The following is a 20022-nucleotide window of genomic DNA, read 5'->3' on the forward strand; positions in this document are numbered from 1 at the left end:
TTAACTTTTTTCATGCAACATTTTTTATTTCAACAAGTCATGCAATACAAACAATATTTTACTTCAGCTGGCTGTTGCAACATAGCTTGGTAGAGAAGTTAGAAATCAAACTTAAGAGAAAGGAAGGGTGAGAGAAAAAAAACTTGAAACAAAACATGCATTATGTGCATAACATAACCATCCCAGCCAATCAGACTGCTTAACACAAGATGAATGTACAGAGTGGGTCTTTTTTTTAAAGAGTGCATTGAAATCTCTGGAGCATGAGAGCTGCTCCACACACATAACACCAAGTTCAGTTGAAGCTGAGCATTAGGATAAAGAACTGAAGGCTAATCAGGATATTTCCATCTTCATATTTCATTACCAAGTTATGCTAAGTATTTCTTGCACATCCCTACCAAGTCAGCTCCTGATGAGTTGCAGTCAAACTAACTTCCTGCAACACGTTAGCTTTTTATTCCAGCAAAACATCAGGACAGTCAGATGAACTTACTCATTTCAAGTATACTCAACACAGGGGTGTTTAAATCACACACTTCAGTCAAGTTTGAAAAAGGAGTACATGAAAATCATAAAATCTAAACCACTTCTGAGAACTTTGTACTGATTTCAAGCATACAGGAAAACTACTTACAAAATTGTGCAGGCTTAATTACAGTACATTCTTTACTTTGCAAACATGCTTTTAAAAACATGAAATACACTGTATATGAAATTCAATACAGGTACTTGCACATACAGACAGGTTAAAAAACAAACAAACAAACCAAACCAGAAAACTTTTGGTCAACAAAAGTTTGTTTGCCTGCAATCATGATAGAAAGCAAGTGATATCCCAAAATGAATACCTAATGCTATATGTTTTGTTAATCCCATGCTTTTAAAAACCAAGCCTTTAATAACTAAAATTTGAAATTATTAATTATATTATGCCTTGTAAAGTGGCTGGGGTGGGAAGCACCACTTTAAAAAACAAACGCTTCCTTTGGATTCAGAGAAAGGAAACAATTCTTATTTAAAAACAACTATATAGCAGTTCTATAAAGTGCCTCTTTGAGGAAATACATCAACAGATGTTTTCCTTGTGCAAAATAGACATTTTTCAGCTCAAATCTTTGAAACACATATGCTACCCAGAGTTTGTGTTCATGCATTACCTTCAGTATCAGTAATTCAATAAAAATTCAATCTATACCAAAACTATTTTCCTTTATTCAAAATGTGTACCACTCCTAATTTAGCTTTCAGGGCTTGAGCTAAAAACATGTCATCAGAAAACTCTGGGTTTCTCATTTCTTAATTCTTCCTCTAAGTCCTTTTCCCATTGTGCGTGTTTACTTTTGACTCTAGAAGTCCATTACTGAAGGTTATATGAAATACATTCTCTCCTAGGAAACAGCAAAGCCACATTGCATACCACTGGAATAAGACACTGTTTAAAATCTTTAAAAGCAGCATTTAGGATCAAACTAAAGCTTGATAGAGAGATCTTTCTGCACTTCGAAATGCAAAACCTCTTGCAACTACTATTATTGGAGAGTGGATACTTGAAGTGTTCTGAAACTCAAAAAAAGGGTACCTAAAAGTTAAGAGAAGGAAGCTGAAGCAGCCCAAGCTACTGCAAGTTTCCATTTTAGGCTCAGGTCCACCTGCAGCCAAGCACAGACATGGCAAGAACAGAAACTGCACAGACAGGAGAAAGAGCCCAGGAGCCTGAGCCCAGTGCAGCAGAGCCAGGGCACTCCAGCCCTTGGCCCCTCACAGGTAAGGCTCCATCTGTAGCAGCAAGGAAAGGTAAAAAGTGTGACCCATCCTTCTCAGCCTCACCCTAAGCTGGGTACTAACTTGTATCACTGAATTACTAATATTGGATTTAAGGTCTTCCATGCCACAATCCATTGCAGGCTCCAGCTGGAGTGCTGAAAAGGGCCAGAAGAGAAAGTTCTGGTATTTCTTGGTAAACCACAAGGCTGCAGATCAAAGTTTTCAATGAACAAGCTGAAACAACCACCCCAGAACAGCAGCAGTACTCCCCCTCCAATGTGCCCTCCCTCCTGGCCCACTACTAGTTTGGCAGTCCATCATCTCTTCTGTGTGTACGAGGAATTTTCACATGTCTGAGCAGAAAAGAAGAAAACCAGGTACAAAGCTTATGAGAATAAGTATGAAATACATATAAACGAAGGTAACAGATTTAAGTGACTTAAATACAGGTACATTCAAGAAAACCAACAGATACTTGTCCATTCTAGAGAAAAGCCACCAAGAGTTTATTTGATCTGAACTGTCTCTTGTAGGAAAGGTATTCTGAATGTACCAGTGCACAGCTGGTCTGACCAGCCAGGAAGTTCATGCTGCAAAGGAGTCCTTCTTGGATAAAATGTGTAATCAGGTTCGTAGTTCAAGAGACAGCTCAGTGATGCCATGTAGATATCTGCAAATCTAGAGAGACGTCTCAGGAAGTAAGTTGGATTCTCATCAGTTCTGAATATGCTTCCAAACTGTGCATTGAAGAAGTTCCTGTTCATCTCCCTGTCCCCCAGAAAGAGAAAACAGACAGCGAAGTGAGCAGACCTGCACACGTCTCTTCACCAGCTGGCACCCATAACCTGAAGCAAGCAGATCCTAAAACCTGTTCTATGCATTATTCTCTTGCCATTGTTCTTCAAAATACTAAAATGTGCCACAGAAGTTTTTCACCTCTTCCACATATACAACCCAGGTCTAGAAATCACAGTTGTGAGGAGCTTCACACATCTCCCACTAGAGATAAGTTGCTTCTGACATCAGAAACATGACATCTCAAGCCTTCTTTTCCAGGAATTGTCAAAGAAGATTTTTGCCTTTACCTAAATATTAATGAAATCCAATGTTCCAAAGATAAAAGACTTCTTAAGAAAAGGCAAAGATTTGGCTTCGTGCACACAAAAAGCTTAAACACATATTGGAATTAAGTTCTGGGCATTAGTCACTGCCAAGTGTCATTCCTGTTTCATTTATTCCCACATTTCTGGAGAAGGCTGCTGGTAGTACAGATGGCCTTGAAAACTCTGCACTTCACACCCCCCGCATTTAGGGATTTCTCCTTCATAATAACAGATTATTAGGACTTCTAGCTCTATTACCTAACTTTGTGATAAATCCATGCTAAATCCAACCTAGTGCAGATCTCAGTTTCTATGTATTCTAAGATATATTACAAACAATCTGCAGAAATCACATAAAAAACCCAGTAAAGTGACCTAAGCCTTGACAAAAAAATACAGTTTTTATTTGTGCAGAAGCTGTGTCATCAACAGTAACAACTAACACAGAGGGACAGAAGATTCAAAGTGAGAGGGAAAGGGATTTTTGATAGGATGTTACCTTTTCACACAGAAAAGTTACATCTGTTCTAAAGACAGGGAACAGGCAAAATACCTATAAAGTGTCAGAGAGGAGAAGAGCTGCACAAGAGACAGAATATTGCTTCAAAAATATTATAAAATATCTGCAACTACCAGGGAATGTAAACTAGGGATAGAAAGAAATTGCAAAGAAACCTCTGGAAGATATTGCATAGAACCCTTGGCTCCAAAGCATACTGCAAATTCTTCATCCCCTGTGTCTTACCTCATTTCCTTTCTTTCCTTCTTCCATTCTTCTAAAATCATTTGGGAATCAGGATCACGGTGAACCTGAAATGTAAAGTATGGATAACCTGTAACTAAGGATAAGTCTGTAAATAAACCTTTCTATTAATAAACCCTTATCAGCTAACAGGACATGAGCAATAATTCAGAGATCAGTATACAGAACTTATCCATGTGCATTTTAAACAACCAAAAGCAGGTTGATCCAGGCTGACCAGTGGAGAAAGGGGACAAGATGTTGAGAAAACTCCTATTAACTAACCACACAAATAATTGCATTTATCTACAGTCCAACTCTTCAGCAAGACTGAAAGCACTTGCAAACATCAATGTCCAGCATTTAGAAACCTGGCTGGATCCCTCTGGCTCTCCAGAGCTGATTACACACACAGAGCACAAACCTGCATGTGTTCCAATAATCCTGTCAAGGTTTGCAGCCAGGTCATGGTTTGAATGTACTTCTCTGTGTTCATGATTTTAATCTCCGATCGTAACTCTGGAATAATCGCACCAGTGCGCCAGCCATGCTTCAGGGTCAAGTCCTATTTACCAAGAATTACAAAATACAGGTATTAGTCTTAAAAAGAACTACTTAAAAGAATCTATTGACTATTGTTTATCCCAAAGCAGCACTAATTTAATTGGTTTTTATGTACAAACAGAAGTATGAAACAGTGGGACTTAACTGTGCCAATGGACAATAGAATTTAATTTCAGATTAAGCATCAAATCCTACATTTTTGAAGAGAGAGAGAGATGAAGAACACACAAGCACTAGCAAATAAACACTAATTCATTAGTTTTAAAACAAACAGCAGGAAATGCCTCTGTAGATGAGAGCTCTGCTGCTGCCAGCAGTACCTGGAGGAACTGTGTGCTGGGTTTGTGCTGGTTACACTCAGCTGACAGAAACAACCAGGAGCCCCAGTGATTCAAGCTGCTCCTGACAGGTACAACATAAGGCAGCTGCCACCTGTGCCAGAGTGAAACAGAGCTGCATCCTCCTCTTGGCCCTCAGTCTTCTGAAGCATCCAATGTTACAATTCTTTTTAAAAGCAGACTGAGGGGAAAATGTTAACATCTGCTGCTGCTGCCGAAACATGTTACAAAAGCTTGGAGTGGAAAAGGCATTCAATAGGAATCAACTACAAAAGAGCCAAGTGGTAGTCACTTACCCTAAAGTAACAATTAACAGAGCATTTGTCCATAAGGTGGCAAAAAAAAAAAAAAAAAACCCCAACAAAAAAAACCAAAAAAAAAAACCACCAAAAAAACCCAAACCTGGAGAGTGGGGATACAAATCAGAGCACTATCTTGGGAAGATTCACAATTAGTGACAGGAAGATTGACTCCTGCATTCAAAACAGAAGTTCATTCAGCTATCATCCAAGTCAGGCATATCCTGTACATTTGGATATCTGTGTTTACTCCCTAGTACATCTGACACAATCAGTATCAGGATCAGAAATACAACCTCACACATTCCTGACCACAGTTAGTAAACAACTTAAATGCTACAAGTCAGGTGGAAAATATGGTTGGCATTTTACAGCACCAAGGTTCCTTGCTGAAAAAAAAAAAAAAAAAAAAGCAATATGGCTTAACAACCAAATTTTGTTGTATTTTAAAATCTCAAATGGAAGTGTGTTACATTGAATAACTGCAGAGGAAGAGAGAAAAACTAACAGAAAGCCTCATCTTTTCTCTAATTTTGGGAAAGCAAGCTACTTACTGCCAAATCACTGTATATGTGGTCACCAAAGTAGAGAACCTTAGAGCCCCTCCAGCCAGTAAGCTTCAAAAATTCATACAAGTTACCCTGCAGAAATAATGACATGGACATTGTAGCAGCATGTGACTTGCACCTTCAAGTGCACAAAAAAGGAACTTAGTACACCACTAAAAATATTACACAGCACAAATCTTGTCCTCAGTTTATACATTAAGAATCCCAAATTTTACAGGTGATTTCAGTGATAGTAGCACTTCAAGAGACAATGACATACAATACCAACAATTAATTTGTACAGCTTCAGACATTAAAATAACTCTCTTAAAGAATGCATCTGCATTTTAGAAACCTTTATATCCAAAGAAGCTTGGGATTCTAGGAAACAGGTATGAAATTTCAACAGAAAGAGTCTATTGAAAGCATACCTGTTTGTAAATCTGGCCTTTCTGCAGCTTGTGAATCTTGTCCCAGAGCAAGACTCCCCTTTCATTCACCTTTCGAAATGGTCTAGAATAGACATGCAATTGTTATGTTGCTGTAGGAATCCTGACACTTCTTAGGTAATTAAAGTATTAGCATTAAAAATATTCATCTCTGAAAAGGAAAAAAAACATCTCTAGCATCTGAATTTTGTAAGAGAAAAAGCAAAACTCCAAAACTTCCACTTTAACCAGTGAAAAGCAACGTAACTTTCCAGTATACCTATGGCATTTATAAACACAGTTTGATAACAACTGCTGAGAAGTAAGACAGGGACCCCCGGCAGAAGGGAAGAAACAGCATGAGTTGTCTGCCACTAAGGAGGAGAGAACACAAAAAAATAGATGTGTAAGAATCTTGCCCAATCCCTCAGTCTGCACACCTGGACAACTGAAGATGAGAGAGCACAGGACAAGGGCCAAGACATATAGCAAAGATTTTTTAAAATTAAATGCCAAAAGTAAAGGGAAAATAATCCCATCTCCTTCTATCTCACTTTCAAATCATAAGCACACATAAAGGAACAGGTCTTCTTCAAGAGTAAAATTAGGGCATACACATTAGAGATTTGTTTACTTAATCACAACTAGTCCAAATATTCCAGTCTGTCAGCTAGCCAGATGTCTTTTAAATATCATGTGTGATGAAAAAAAAACCAAAAAACAAACCCAGAAGCAATGGAAGACATTTCCAGATAAGGGTCTATTTGAAAGGCATCAAGACTTCTCAGGTTTATTAGGAAAGAAGCACAGTTCACCAACATGCAAATAAGAAGTTAAAAATGGCTTCTGTGGCCATAACTCGCTCCAGTATGCCTGTGACAGCTCCTAGGACTTTCTTAGGCAAAAAAGGGTAAATATTTAGACTTCAGCCTTGGGTATTGCTGCATTTTGTAATGACCTTACCCAGGATTTCACCAAATATGATTTCATTTTACACATTGCAGCCAAACGAAAATATTTCCTAACACACTCTCTGGCCTTATATGGAAGAGCTGCTTGAATCATTCTTTACTGCCTGAACACCCACCTTCGCTTATCATTGAAAAAGTTTGGTTTTTCAGCCTGGACAATGACCACATCAAAGAGATCCCTCCAGTCCTTGCCAACGATGAACTTCATGCCTTTGTCCCTAAAAAGGACAGAGGAATATTAACAATTAACTGTAGCAAAGTGCAGCTGCCTGTGCAATAAAAGGAATTATACTAGAGAACCTCATCTTCCCCATCCCTTACAAATGCATAGTTCAACAGCAAACAACTGCTCACGTACACAAAGCTGCTGGGACTGTTTGTGATGAGAAACATCTTCTTGCCATGATCAGCCAGCTTTGCTAACACTGCACGAGTTTGTTCAGCATAGCAGATGTATTTCTCTGTGAGGATTGGGGAAAACACAGCATTAATTGAGAAAACTCTTGTGAAAAACTTAGTATGCATTCAACCAAGAGCTCAGAACACAACACTTAAACAACCTTTGACAAGTGGGATTAAGTCTTTCAAACTTTAAAAACTTAGAATTTGTAATCTTTAAATAGGAAGCCAGAAAAATCATATACTATCAGTAAGAAAAGCTTTGATAGATTATACCATTGTTATACCATTGGTACTTACCAATATCTGCTTCAATTGCTCTGTACATTATTCCTTTGATATGAACATCCCTGATTGAATCCTGTGAGGAAAGCAATGAGCAGTAAAGAACTTCATCTTTTCAAGTGTTCACCAAATAGCAATAGCAATTTGTTTTTAAAACAACTTATTTCTCAACACTTCCAATTTTACAGAAATGCCATGTAATGGTCAATATAATTATATATATGTATGTGTGTATATGTATGTATGATGTCACCACCAGACAAAGACTAAGCTTCTCTTCTCAGAAATTAACTTCATAATTTTGGGAAGTACAAAACTATATAGCAGAGGAGCTCTTTTACATAACTGTGAAAGGTTGCTCAGGAGGGTGAAGTGGGGTGAAAGCCCTCTGCAGAAGCAGAGTCATCACAGATTTCCAGTGACCTTTGGAGCAGAACACATTCCTTTCCCCTTAAAAAAAAAAAGAAGTTGTACATCTGACAGATTTTAGATTACAATCACTCACAAATGCCCTGATTATTTACATAAGAAATTTATGAACAGATGAAAGAAGTTAAATGTTTGAACAAGGTACTTACAAGGCACTCTGGAGGCATTTAACAGCTCTCCTGAGCCAGCTCTGCACCAGACAGCTTTGTTTAGAACAGCATTAGTGCCATTTTGCTGCTTACTCAGAGTATGTCCTCAAAATCCTCAAAAAATACCACTATAGGGTTTCCAAAATGCTTGTAATGCTGAATAGTAGAGAAATTTCCTCTACATGCTTCAGAGAAACCACAAGAACTGGCCTTCTCTACATTACATAACCATGACATAAGATTATCTCCTCTGCAGGACACATGCTGAGGAATCAAAAAGGTCAAATTACTCTAGACTAGTACTAGAGCTTATCTGGAGGAGGAAGAGAGGTAAACAGGGAAATAGATAGTTCAAAAGTATGAGATAGCAAATGATTGTACACTAGCCAAAATGAAAGCTCCAAACTGGAACTTCCTATAGCCTCTTACATTCCCTATAACCTAGTAAATCCCTGAGAGTGAGAAAAAAGGTATGTTCAACAACAATCAAAAGAACTTTTATCACCTGACAAGATCCTCTTTACTTTCCCCTATTCACCCCCTAAACCCACAAAAAGAGCAAAAGTCCTAGAATGTCAGTTTTCAAACCAATTTCGGTTTATTCTTTTCCAAACTCTACCTTAATTTTACCTACATTTTTATGGTTGTATACCCATAATTACTCCATACAAAACCTAAAGTGAGGCATTTCACTGAGGCTAGCACAACAGGTGAAAGCTTCCTGAAGTGCTCACAGAGAAGACACCCAAATATACAAGTTTATCCAAATCTTCAAAGCTTGACATCTACCTTGACATCTTTGTACAGATGAACAGGCTCATAGTCTATGTTGTTTTTCAGAAAATACTCATTCACACAGGAAAGGAGTGTCATTTCTGGCAAGGAAAATATATCCATGAATTGCTTCATTGTATTTCCTTGTGAGCTCTACAGTGATGGGAAGACAAGGAAAGAAAAAACAAAGTCAGGCATTTCCCAGATTAGCATTTCCCAGATTAGAACACTTTCATTTGTTCAGTATAAACACATCAGCTTAGTTGCAGATATTCAGCTTTTGCCATCCCTCTTCACATGGCTAAAGATTGTTCTTCAACTAAGATCTTCAATAAAGTTATCTTCAACAGAAGTGTTGTGATTAATTCTTCAAATAAACCCAAATCATTACTCTTAAGAGTGGTATTTTAATTCACAAAAACAAGACAGTACTCAGCTAAAAGTCAAGAGAAGGCCTTCACTAGAAGTCTGCACTTCTGCAGACAAGAGGCACTGATGGATGAGGGATGGAGGTTTTCTTAGTTTGGTGGGTTTTGTATTAAGTGGAATACTAATTAGGATTGCAAACCAATTTACCTCCTCGAAATGAGATAATAAAAAGATGCAAGGATCTCCAATACCTAGCGCAGTAACGAAGACATTTCTAGTCTGCAAAAGCTGTTATAGTAATAACAATAGTTATGTTTCACAGAAGTATTAAATCTCATTATATAACAGCAAATACAGCCCAAATACCTCTCAGTTAGAAGGGAGGTAAGGCAAGAAGCTCAGGATCAGAGTAACAAAAGAGCAGAGGTTGTAAGGTTTTGCTGGAGATCATCTTGTCCAAGCCCCCTGCTCAAGCAGGACCACCTAGAGCCAGCTGCCCAGGACCTTGTCCAGATGGCTCCTGAGTATCCAACAACAGAGACCCCACAACCCTTGGGCAACCAGCCTGTGCCACTGCTAGGTCAGCCTCACAGCAAAGGAAGCATTTCCTGATGGTCAGAGGAAACTCCGGAGTTTCAAGTTGTGTCCCTTGCCTCTCGTCCCGCCACTGTCCTTTCCAAGATCAAAGAAAGTACGGACCTAAACAGACCAAGGCATCCCCCTGGGAATGCCAGTGTGATATTCACAACTGCTGCAGAGACTAGATTCAGGAATTCTAAATTCAGCTCCTTAAAATAAGAACAAGTACAAGAACAATAAAACGTTCCACATCACAAAGAAGGGCTTTTCATGTCAACACAAAATCAACATCTCTACATTAAAAGGGGTGAAATAAACTTGGCTTTGTAGCAAAAAGTCAGCTTCACCCTTCATTTGGGAAAGGGGAAGCAACCCACCAGAGGAAAAAAATCAACCTTATTGGCAAAGTTTAGGATTTAACATAGAAGTTTCATCTTTTGTCACTCATCTTTTGTCAAATCCTCTTACTTTGACTCTGCCGGGTTGCATGCAGGAGCTGCCTCCATATGTTTACTTGCTGCTGTTCCAGCGAAGCCATCAGACCAAGACTTTTTTTATCAAGAAAAAGTAAAGTACATGAACCAGATATGGCTCATTTGCCAGCCTTTATCAGAATCGGTGTGCAACACTCAGCAAGTCACTTGGTTTTCTGTGTTCCACCACTCTGTCTCTATGACTTGGTAAGGGAACAGTCAGAGAATAAACTACAGCAAGCAGGAGGGAGAAAAGTAATTTGTCACTTTAGATGGCAAACTTCACATATAGCACTAAAGTCAATCATATATTGAGAAAATATAACTGCTACTTATATAATGAGAACAAAATTTAAACACCACTACCCTCATGCCAAAAAAAACCTCACCCAATTTAAAGACCCATTTGTGGTTTTACCTTTCCATAAAAGTCACTCATTTGTTCTAAAGGGACATGGGAACCATCATACATTGCAATGACTTCTTCATCTGGGACAACACTGAGGCCTCTGGAAAAAAACACTAGCGTTAGTTCAAAAGTCAGATTAAAATTTTCAAGTAATCACCAAACCCTGACAAATGAACACTTAGATCTGGATCTTATTAAAACCCTAATATTAACCCAAATGTCACAGGAACATTTGTGTTTTTAAGTTAAAACAGTACCTTTCCTTACCAAACAAGTAACATTTTAACAGGTTCATGCATACAAAACACATTCCAATTTTAAGTCCTTTCTAATTTCTTATGGGAAAAGAGCTTATTAGTGTCCATTAAAGCTACCCCCCCAGGGGATTTTTTAAGAAGTGGTTCGAACTTCCAGTTTCTTAACACAAAGTAATTCCTCACACTGCCTTTTCTTTTATACAGCACTGATGATATGATAGTGCTTAAATCAGATTATTCCGCAGCACGACCTTGAAAATTTAAGGGAGTGAAAAATATACACAACCTTTAACTAAATAAGAATTTCTTCTTAAATGTATGAACAGTTTAGTTTCCCAAAATTTAAAACTACTTGAAGGATGGTTGATAATTAAAACATTCAAATAAAACAACAAATGGGGAAGAAGGAGATAACATTTCCCCAGAGTTTATCAACTATTATAGAGTACAGGCTTTAGTTTGGTTTTGAATGTTTACAGCAACATCTTGCACTAAAGCATCTAAACGACTGCAGGCATGCAAACATCCTCACCAGAGGCCACAGAAGTGTTGATATTTTACTCAGGATTAAAAAAAACCACTAATGCAAACCAGATCAGCTGGTCTCCTTTTTCCAAACCTACTTAATGATGTTTTGCAGCCTTTTAAGACAGACAATTATTTCAGTGGCTCCCTTTCTTGGTCTGACCAAGAAGAGTTGCCAGCATTAAAATAAATTCATTCACAAGCCTAGTGCTTTCAGTGCTTAGTGTCCACACCAGCCTTGCAGTGGACAAGGCATGATACATCAACTTCCTCAGGGTTTCTGTGGTGGCAGAATCCTACATTAACCAGCTCTTTTACTGCAGTTCTGTCTCCACACACCAATTGGGACCCAACTCTGAGCTGCTGCTGGCAGAACTCCAGCATTCAAGTCAGTCTTGTGCACCAACAGGGCAGATAATACTTGGAGTTTGTAACATACAAAGCTCAGCATCAACCCCTCCACAGCAGCAAGCACAAAGAAATGCAACTAAAATATAAACCAGATACCAAGTAACACCATCAGAACTGAGGAGGTACCTTCTGGTCTGCAGACAGCTATGCCAAGTGCTATTTGAATACTGTTAGAGAAAACACTCGTGCATCAGCAGCTACTTAAGCACAGATCAAGAGAGGACAATGTGAAAAGTGGAGATGACTGACTAGGCAAAGCTGTAGATTACTTTTACCACAAGTCTCATGGTCCTGACAGTTCACAGTGCAGCTGTATAACCACACATCATCATGACAGCAACTCTCACATGGCCCTCAGCCTCTTTTTCTCCCCTCATTCCCGTACAGGTGTTTGAGGAAACCTCATGAAGGTCTCATGCAAACCATCATTTCTATGTCACATCCCCTTTTGGACCCAAATTTGAGCGTTCTGTTCTCATGGTGGGTGGGGGAACACAACTAAGAGTACAACAGAATAAACCTGGGTAAAAGTCTTTCTGTCCAATGACTTTAAGAAAGGTGGCCTGGCTTCTTGTCTAATTTGAAGTCTGGTACCGAGTATGGTGCAAGTTTGATTTGGTCAATGTGTCCAAACTTAAAAGCTCTATGCAAACACAGCAGGACCTCTCAAGTGTCTCCACAACCACACCAAAGCCATGCTATCAGGCACCCTGTGACAATTATTTACATAGAAAGCAACAGCAGAGAAGTCATCAGGGTATTTTTAGATGTCTTTCAGCACAATTTAACAGCCGGAAACAAAGTGAGTCAGCACTATGTGACCAACCAGCTTGCCAATTCTCCCAGGGCTCATCTGGGGAATCAGATGTGCTGGATCAGGCAGGGGATGTGTACACATCTGTGTGTACACACAGAGATGTAAAGAAAACCCCTTCCAGCAAGGCTGCAATGCTCATTCATGTCTGTGGTCATCAGGGCACAGGCCCTGGTAAGAATCCAAGCTGTACAGTAATAAATGCAGTTAAAAGAGACAAAAAGTAAAAGCATACATTGTTATTTTAAAGAAAAAATAACTTTACCCACCTGTAAACTGTTCCCAGCTGAATATAATGAAAAGCATCGATCTTCATTAATAATGCCTTGCAAGAAAAAAAAAGAAAAGAACATTTTTTATCACTTCAACTATTTGATGTGAAATTACAGAAGTCAAAGCAATTTTCTACAACCTTTCTGCCTCAAGAACACCTGAGCACTCTCCTTGCAACTTCCTTCACAGCCTCCAAAATACTTTCATCAATGACTTACCTAGTTTTATCCTGTTGCACCCTAAGTTGTCTTTTCCCACCCACCACAAGGACAAAATGCCCAAAACATGTTCTACTTAAGGGCCATTTAAAAAATAATATTATTCTTATTGATGATGTTAATAATAATAACAGTAATAATAATAATAGTAATAATAGAGAATAAAGATTGCTATTAAAGAGAAAAACATGAAACAAAATCCTTACACATCAATGCAAAGTTGAAAGGCTTAAAAGCCCTCTATTTTCTTTGGCTATGTTCTCAGCACTACATAACTCATCACAAAGTTATTTATACATACCCGGTGCACATCATAATGAAGCCCTCTGATGGCAAAATTGGGATCATAATCATATTTTCTTATTTCTGCAGGATACTAAGAAAAGAGAGGAATGATTTGATTTTAAAAACATAATCAAAACAATAAAAATTGTTTCTGCAGAATTTTAGAAGTGTAAGTTTTCTATGCTTCTCATTTGCTGTAACCATTTAGGAGAATTTTTAATAGGCTGATGAGATTTGCAGGAACATATGCCTGCAAGACAAGTCAAACATTTTTCCAAAATCCAAGGTCGTTGTTTTAAATCTAAGGCCATCCTGGTATCTGAAGTTGGACATCCAGGTAGTCTGTAGTGATTACCTTTGAACATTAGCCTCTTGTTCAAAAAATTAATTTAATATATTCTTAATACATTCTTCATACATTAGAAAAAAATTCATTTAGAGATCCACATGAACTGAATGTCTGCCATGTACTCTTCCCTCAGGGTCTTTACACATAGTGCAGGTAGCTCACACCATTATATGATGTGAGCTGTAGTCTAATATTTTTCAGTACAACTGAACACAATTACAGTCCACTGTAATTGTGTTCTGCTTTAAACACAGGTTGCCATGAAAAGAAATGTTAGGTGCACGTCTTGGGCTAAGAGCTTTGTTAATTTGTTTTTAAAGGGTGAAATAATTCAGTAGTTTCAACAAGGCCTGAGAAAACTATAATTTCTTTGACTAAGACACTGAAAGGCAATCCTTCCTTCTCCTCCCACAAGTTACAGCAGCCTTAGAACCAGACATTGTTTTTCACCCTCTCTACAACAGTTTCCATACATATATGGCTGACTTAAAAGCCTTCAGGGGAAAAAATGCATTAGGCAGCTTCAACAGAGCATCTAGCTACTTTAAAAGAAATAAACTGTCATTTTCCCCCAAAGTTCTTATCTTGCTGAAGAGGACTTGCTCTGAAACTGCCGTGGATTGCATTTGTACCGAATACAGGCATCTATGGTTAAAGAAAACAGTCCGATCATCCCCACAGAAAACGTGGGGCAGGCTACTGATCTGAATGAAGAACAGCATCAAAGCCTCCAGACAGCTTGGAAGAGGCACAGGTTTGGTCAGGGAACATGAAGCAGAGACACAAAGGAAATCATCGGGGAACGATACAGAATGTGATCAACTAAAAACTACCATGCACTGCACGTGCCCCAGAGCAACCACATCAAGCCTGTACAATGAAATTTATTTCTGACTTTATCAAATGTCCGCATACTTCACTTGTTACTTTAATTTATTCTACTAGAAAGTTGTCTTTTCAGATACATGCCAGTACACATGAGCTTACCCTGGCATATAAATCAAAGCTTCCTTGCAAACCAAACAAAGAAATGCGAAAAATGGTACTGTTTGCTTACCCCACTTTTGGTAGGGAACTGAAACAGCAGTCCTCATAAAAAAAGCACAAGGCCTGTGCATCAGAAAAGAAATGAACCCAGGAACAAGAGCTTACATAGAACACCTGCTGCCACCTCCGTGATTAGCATTAAATTGATGTTTATTCTCTTGGACAATTCCTTGCTTCCTACACTGCATTTTACAATTTTTGATGTATTACCTCCCACTGCCATGAGCAAAATTTGCCATCTTTTGGGTTGACTGTGACAATCATAATGGATACCATCTAGAGGGTCTTTTGCTAACGGTAAAGGCAAAAATATATTAACAGTATAAGCAGACAAATTCCAAAAGGAGATAGCTTATTGAAATTATCTCAAGAAGTAATTACAGCTTTGTTTAGTAGAATTCAGGAGATTTTTAACCAAGACAAATTGGAAAGCTATTGCTACCCAAATCCATTCAAACAGAAAAGGAAGAACATCATTAGAATTTTTGTCTACAAGAATTAATCTTGACTCCTACAGTAACATGTTTTTTTCCCATGAACCATGTAGCTTTAATAAAGTATATTTACACATCCCACAGAAACTGCTATCAAGACATGCCAAAATTGCAGGGGTATAAAGCTGTGTATGCTTGTAGCACCCATGAAGTTTCGTTTGCTCTTCCAAGGATATTTATAGGTGTTTATAAATAGCTCCTAACCTTTAGATTCAAATACGAAAGTAGAATAACACCACGCATTCGGATTTAGGTTGTATAAAAATACACAAGCAGCTTTATTAACATACTCCATGGACCTTCTGTCTTTTCCTTTCCTGCAAGTCCTACAGTTTAATTAATTTTGGTTCTTTTAGTCCACAGATTTTTTTGTCTTTATCCCAGAAATACCTTCAGTTTCCCCAGCCACCCATCTCCCCCTCCACTTCCTGACACACGGGAGCTTTTCCCACCCCCAGACTAGACAACAAGCAGCTCCAAACTGCCGGCATGTCAAGTGGTCACCAATGCAAGAACACTGTTTGGAGAGGCAGGAGGGCAGTGCTCTGACCTGAGCACTTCCCTGTATCCAGGCTCTGACCACAGCACACGCTGCCCTTCAGCCAAGGCAGCCGAAATGCCAGGCACACACAGAGCACATCACAAGCCCTCAGTGCAATCAAAGCCCTGCTGTGAAGTCCAGCTTAAAATATTTCATAGGGAAATTAATCACTGCACTCACAGCAAGGGATGAAACACAGTAATAATAACTTTTAAGCTTCTTATTTATTAATGTGACTCCAATAAATGACAATCAGGAACAAACAACAAACCGCACGCCCACAGTAAAAGATAAGACAAATATAACTGTACTCCTTGACAGACTGTTCTCTGCTCAAAACTGCAGCTGAGAATAAAACAGGGCTTCTGTTGTGAATATGTAGCTGTTGTACAAAATGTGCCATAAGGGAGCCAAGCAAGGACTGAGGCATAAAAAGATGATTTATGCCTCTCAGTCAAAAATTATTTATTACACCCTTTATTCATAAGTGTATTTTTATTCCATTAATTTTACTTACCCGATGCTCATTAATAAGAAGATCTCGAGCAGCATTGAATATGAGCGTGTGCAGATGTTTAGAATAAAAGACCAAGGTGTAGTCATAATCAAACCCATAAATTTCAATGTCTGACAGGCTCATTTCATTGTTTGAAAAAATAGCATCTGGGTTCAGCATGTTACTCATAATTGAAGGAACCAACTCTGTGAACAGGGGAGAAGAAAAAAAATCATACCAGCCTTGCTTGTACCTTTATTTCAATAAAGACATAGAAATCCATTAGCAATTGCCAAATATAGATAAATGATGATGGAAACTATCAATCTAATTCACACTAACCAAGTAGTCATTAACAATATGATGCTATTGAACATGCTGTCCCTAACTTGTCTTGGTGATCCATAGGTTTTATTTGAAGTACACTTTTCTCTGCAGTCCAAGTTTGAAGAGAAGATGCATTTTGGCATCGCGCTTATCAGAGAACACCAGACATAATTTTTTGCTAACGCCACTAACACATTTATTAATGTTTTTGAAAATTAATTTGGAGTTGAAGAATATTATTATTACTACTAGTCTAGGAGCCTTGTCTTCTGCTCCCATTACTCGTCCTCCCATTACAGATCCAGCTCCTGCCCCTGAAGCAGAACTGACATTGTTCTAATTTGATATTGCTTTAATTTTTGCTTCACCATTTCAAAGTTCTCACATTAATCAATTTCAGCTCACATGAATAAACGATATGTGACTATGTACATAACTATTACATACACACTGTTATGCTTATTAACCTCCTAGAGAATCAGAAAACCAAAAATATTCTGCTTATTTTCTACACACACACACAGAGTGTATAAATCACTTCTCTTTTTAAGGGTATGTTTCTGTTGATATTTGATTGAAAAAGTATACTGGCTGAGAAATTAAAACCATGATATAATAAGTAACTTTAAGACCAACACCAATGTCAGTACTAAACATTGAGAGTGTTTATATTTCTTATTTACAAAACTTTAAAGAGCAACATTAGGAGGTTAAATGCTACTCTCCTGGCAGCATAAAACATGAGCATGTTTTCCTTCCTTCCTTTCTCATATACTTTCTTTATACTCCAGACTTCCCTACCAGTGGAAAAAAAATGGGGAACATTTATCTTAAATATGTGATTGGAAAGATGAGTTTAAAGGGAACATGCTTTTGTTTGGTTACTTTCCATATAGGTTTAAAAGGAATTGACCAAGCTGCTCTCAAAACCCTCAGCTCTGAGGACAGAGCCCCTGCGTGCTCCACCACTGAAAACATCTCAACAAGGCAGGTAGGTGTGGGGACTTCAGATGCAGGCACCCAAGTCTTTTAATTTTTAAGAGAGCGGAAAAAAGCAAATTCGATGAGTTTAATTCCAAACTTCAAATAAAGCCCAGGAATCAAATCAAATACAATTTGACATGCTATGATTAAGGCAAATATTCCTACTATATTCCTATTCATCTATAGAAAGGGCCACGGAACATTCAATTAACTTGAAGTCATTAGCACAGTTTTTAATAAACTTCAAAATCACATTACAACACCCATTTCTGTATTATAAAGTATTTTTTCAAACATCAATTGTGCAGCTTGGTGAGTCAACACTTGCTTTAAAAATAAAGATATTTATGTAGCTATATATGGATAAAAAGATACTTCAGCTGAAAACTAGCTTGACTGGTGGCTGTCTGAAAACAGACAGTATGAACAGTTGGCAGCTATTAGACATTCTGGCCAGCAGACAGCATCACAAGTGCCATAAACCTTGGGTCAAAAAACAGGAGAGCCTTGTAGCCTTGTCATCTCAACATCATAACTAACTGATATATGATATACTTGAAACCACTGGGTGACTTAGTTGTAATATAATAGCCTGAAATATTCTAGAAGCAGTTGCCTCATCTTTTGCCAGCTCACACCCACTGATCAACTTATTTTCTCACAACATTACCCTACCTCAGCTCCTAAGTATTATTTGGGTGTGGTTTAGAACAAGAGAAAGTTAATTCCAAAAACAGGAAAAGAAAAATAGATTCAAAATAAAACACACTTCCCTTCTTCCTATCCCTTATCTCACCCTCCAAAGCCCACAGACCTCTCTTGAGATCTCTAACGTGACTTTTAATTTCACTTCTGAAATGCTGACGCTATTCTACATTCACAAATGCTTTGCTTGCCCCCAGTGTCGTGAAGTCCCAGTTCACATTCAAGACTCCTAAGTGCAGGAAAACACAATAATTTCTTTCTTTATAGGCAAAACATGCAAGCTAAAGCATTATGCATTGCCACAACAGGAGATGCTCTTCCCCATGGCATTATAGAACACACTCTGCCTCTTTTTCTTTCAGCTCTCAGAAAAGTCCACACTTTTAAGCAAGTATTATCTTGATAATTCCCTTCCCATCGGAGCAAGGTGAGAAACAAGCATTTTGCTTACTTTTTCCTGTAGCTTTCTGCCTGGCTGGGCTGAAGACCAGGGCTTCCCAGGGTCATGTATGTGCTGTGAGCATTTTATAATGCCTCACACAGTGTTATGAATTAAGAGTCATCCAAAATTTTATAGCATTTTAACTTTTTGGAAAACCAGTCTATTTCAGAATAGTCGCGTTGCGTATACATATAACGGTCATCGATGAGATGACCAACTTCTCGATTTTATTTCTACATTTGCTTTTCTACACCCAACACGCCTCCAAAACCTGCCACTTCGCCCGGCCCCAGCTGCGCTGTACAAAGGCGCTCCGAGAGCAGCGGACGGGCGATGGTGTGAGGGGCTCGGCCCTCCCTCCGAGGGGAGCATGAAGGGGCTGCCGCCCCACAGCCGTGTCCCCGCTGTCCGGCCCCAAGACCCACCGGGTGAGGCTCTCCCCGCGCTGCCGCTCCGGCCCTGGGCACAGCACGGCAGAGCAGAGCACGGACGCCGGAGCCGCTGCGGGACGGACCCGCGCCTCGGCCCCCGGACCCTTCCCGCTCCCCCACAGGCTTCGCCCTTGCTCCGCTCCCAGCCGCCACCACGGCTCCGCTCCGGCCGCCGAGAGGCAGCCGCGCCGCTGCCGCCGCTCACCCTTAGTGACCCTCTTGGCCTCCTTGTAGCGCGACCACAGGTAGCTCTTCATGTCGGGCGACGGCTGCTGCTGCTGCTGCGGGGCCATGGTGCAGAGGGGAGCGGCGCCCGCGGCGGGCAGGACGCGGCCCCGCCGCCCGCTCGCGCCCGCCCTACCCACCGCCAGCAGCGCCCGCGCCGCCACCGCTGCCATGCTCCGCGCTCAGCCCCGCCGAACCGCTCCGCCGCCGGCTGAAGTCACTTCCTTGGGCCCCGCCCCGGGCCGGGAGGCGGGCCCGGCCCCGCAGGTAGAGGCGGGAGGCTGGGCTCGGCCGGGCTTGTGCGCCCAGCAGCGGTGCCCGAGGGGCGGAGCGCAGCCGGTGCGCCCGGGCTCCGCGTCTCCCATCTGCCGTCCCGAACAGGGAAAGCAGCGTCCCCGCAGCCACCGTCGCCGCCGGCAGCGTTTAATCTGCGCTGCTGAGCAAGGTCAAGGGGAGCTGCCTGGGGAACAAACCCCGACGTCGTGGCTCTGCTGCTCTTCAGGTCTCTGCTGTGCTCGGAGCTGCCTGGGATTCTTCCACCACAAACCCCGCATCAACAGCAAGTATTTACT

General features: G+C 39.9%; 1 protein-coding gene across 1 annotated transcript; it reads right to left on the reverse strand.

Moving 5' to 3' along the window:
• Nucleotides 1-19659, reverse strand: NT5DC3 (5'-nucleotidase domain containing 3). Its single transcript, XM_041485926.1, has 14 exons — nt 19431-19659; nt 16358-16542; nt 13426-13500; nt 12903-12958; nt 10636-10726; nt 8812-8949; nt 7460-7520; nt 7119-7221; nt 6877-6978; nt 5793-5874; nt 5368-5454; nt 4037-4177; nt 3616-3680; nt 1-2535 (listed from the first exon to the last, which is right to left on the reverse strand). Exons 1-14 carry the CDS (start codon nt 19621-19623, stop codon nt 2274-2276), a joined length of 1641 nt encoding a protein of 546 aa, XP_041341860.1. The 5' UTR covers nt 19624-19659; the 3' UTR covers nt 1-2273.
• Between the last annotated feature and the right edge of the window lie 363 nt (nt 19660-20022).

The sequence above is a fragment of the Pyrgilauda ruficollis genome, unplaced genomic scaffold, assembly GCF_017590135.1.
Source record: "Pyrgilauda ruficollis isolate IOZ18807 unplaced genomic scaffold, ASM1759013v1 scaffold73, whole genome shotgun sequence".
In the NCBI taxonomy this organism is placed as follows: domain Eukaryota; kingdom Metazoa; phylum Chordata; class Aves; order Passeriformes; family Passeridae; genus Pyrgilauda; species Pyrgilauda ruficollis.

Bases quoted from the DNA above. Each gene is read 5' to 3' on its own strand.
- NT5DC3 (XM_041485926.1), bottom strand. From the start codon at position 19,623: ATGGCAGCGGTGGCGGCGCGGGCGCTGCTGGCGGTGGGTAGGGCGGGC. The intron at 6,979-7,118 runs GTACGTGAGCAG...TGTCCTTTTTAG, and splicing joins AACAGTCCCAGCAGCTTTGT to GGACAAAGGCATGAAGTTCA. The intron at 5,455-5,792 runs GTATGCTTTCAA...TTATTTCTGCAG, and splicing joins AAGGCCAGATTTACAAACAG to GGTAACTTGTATGAATTTTT.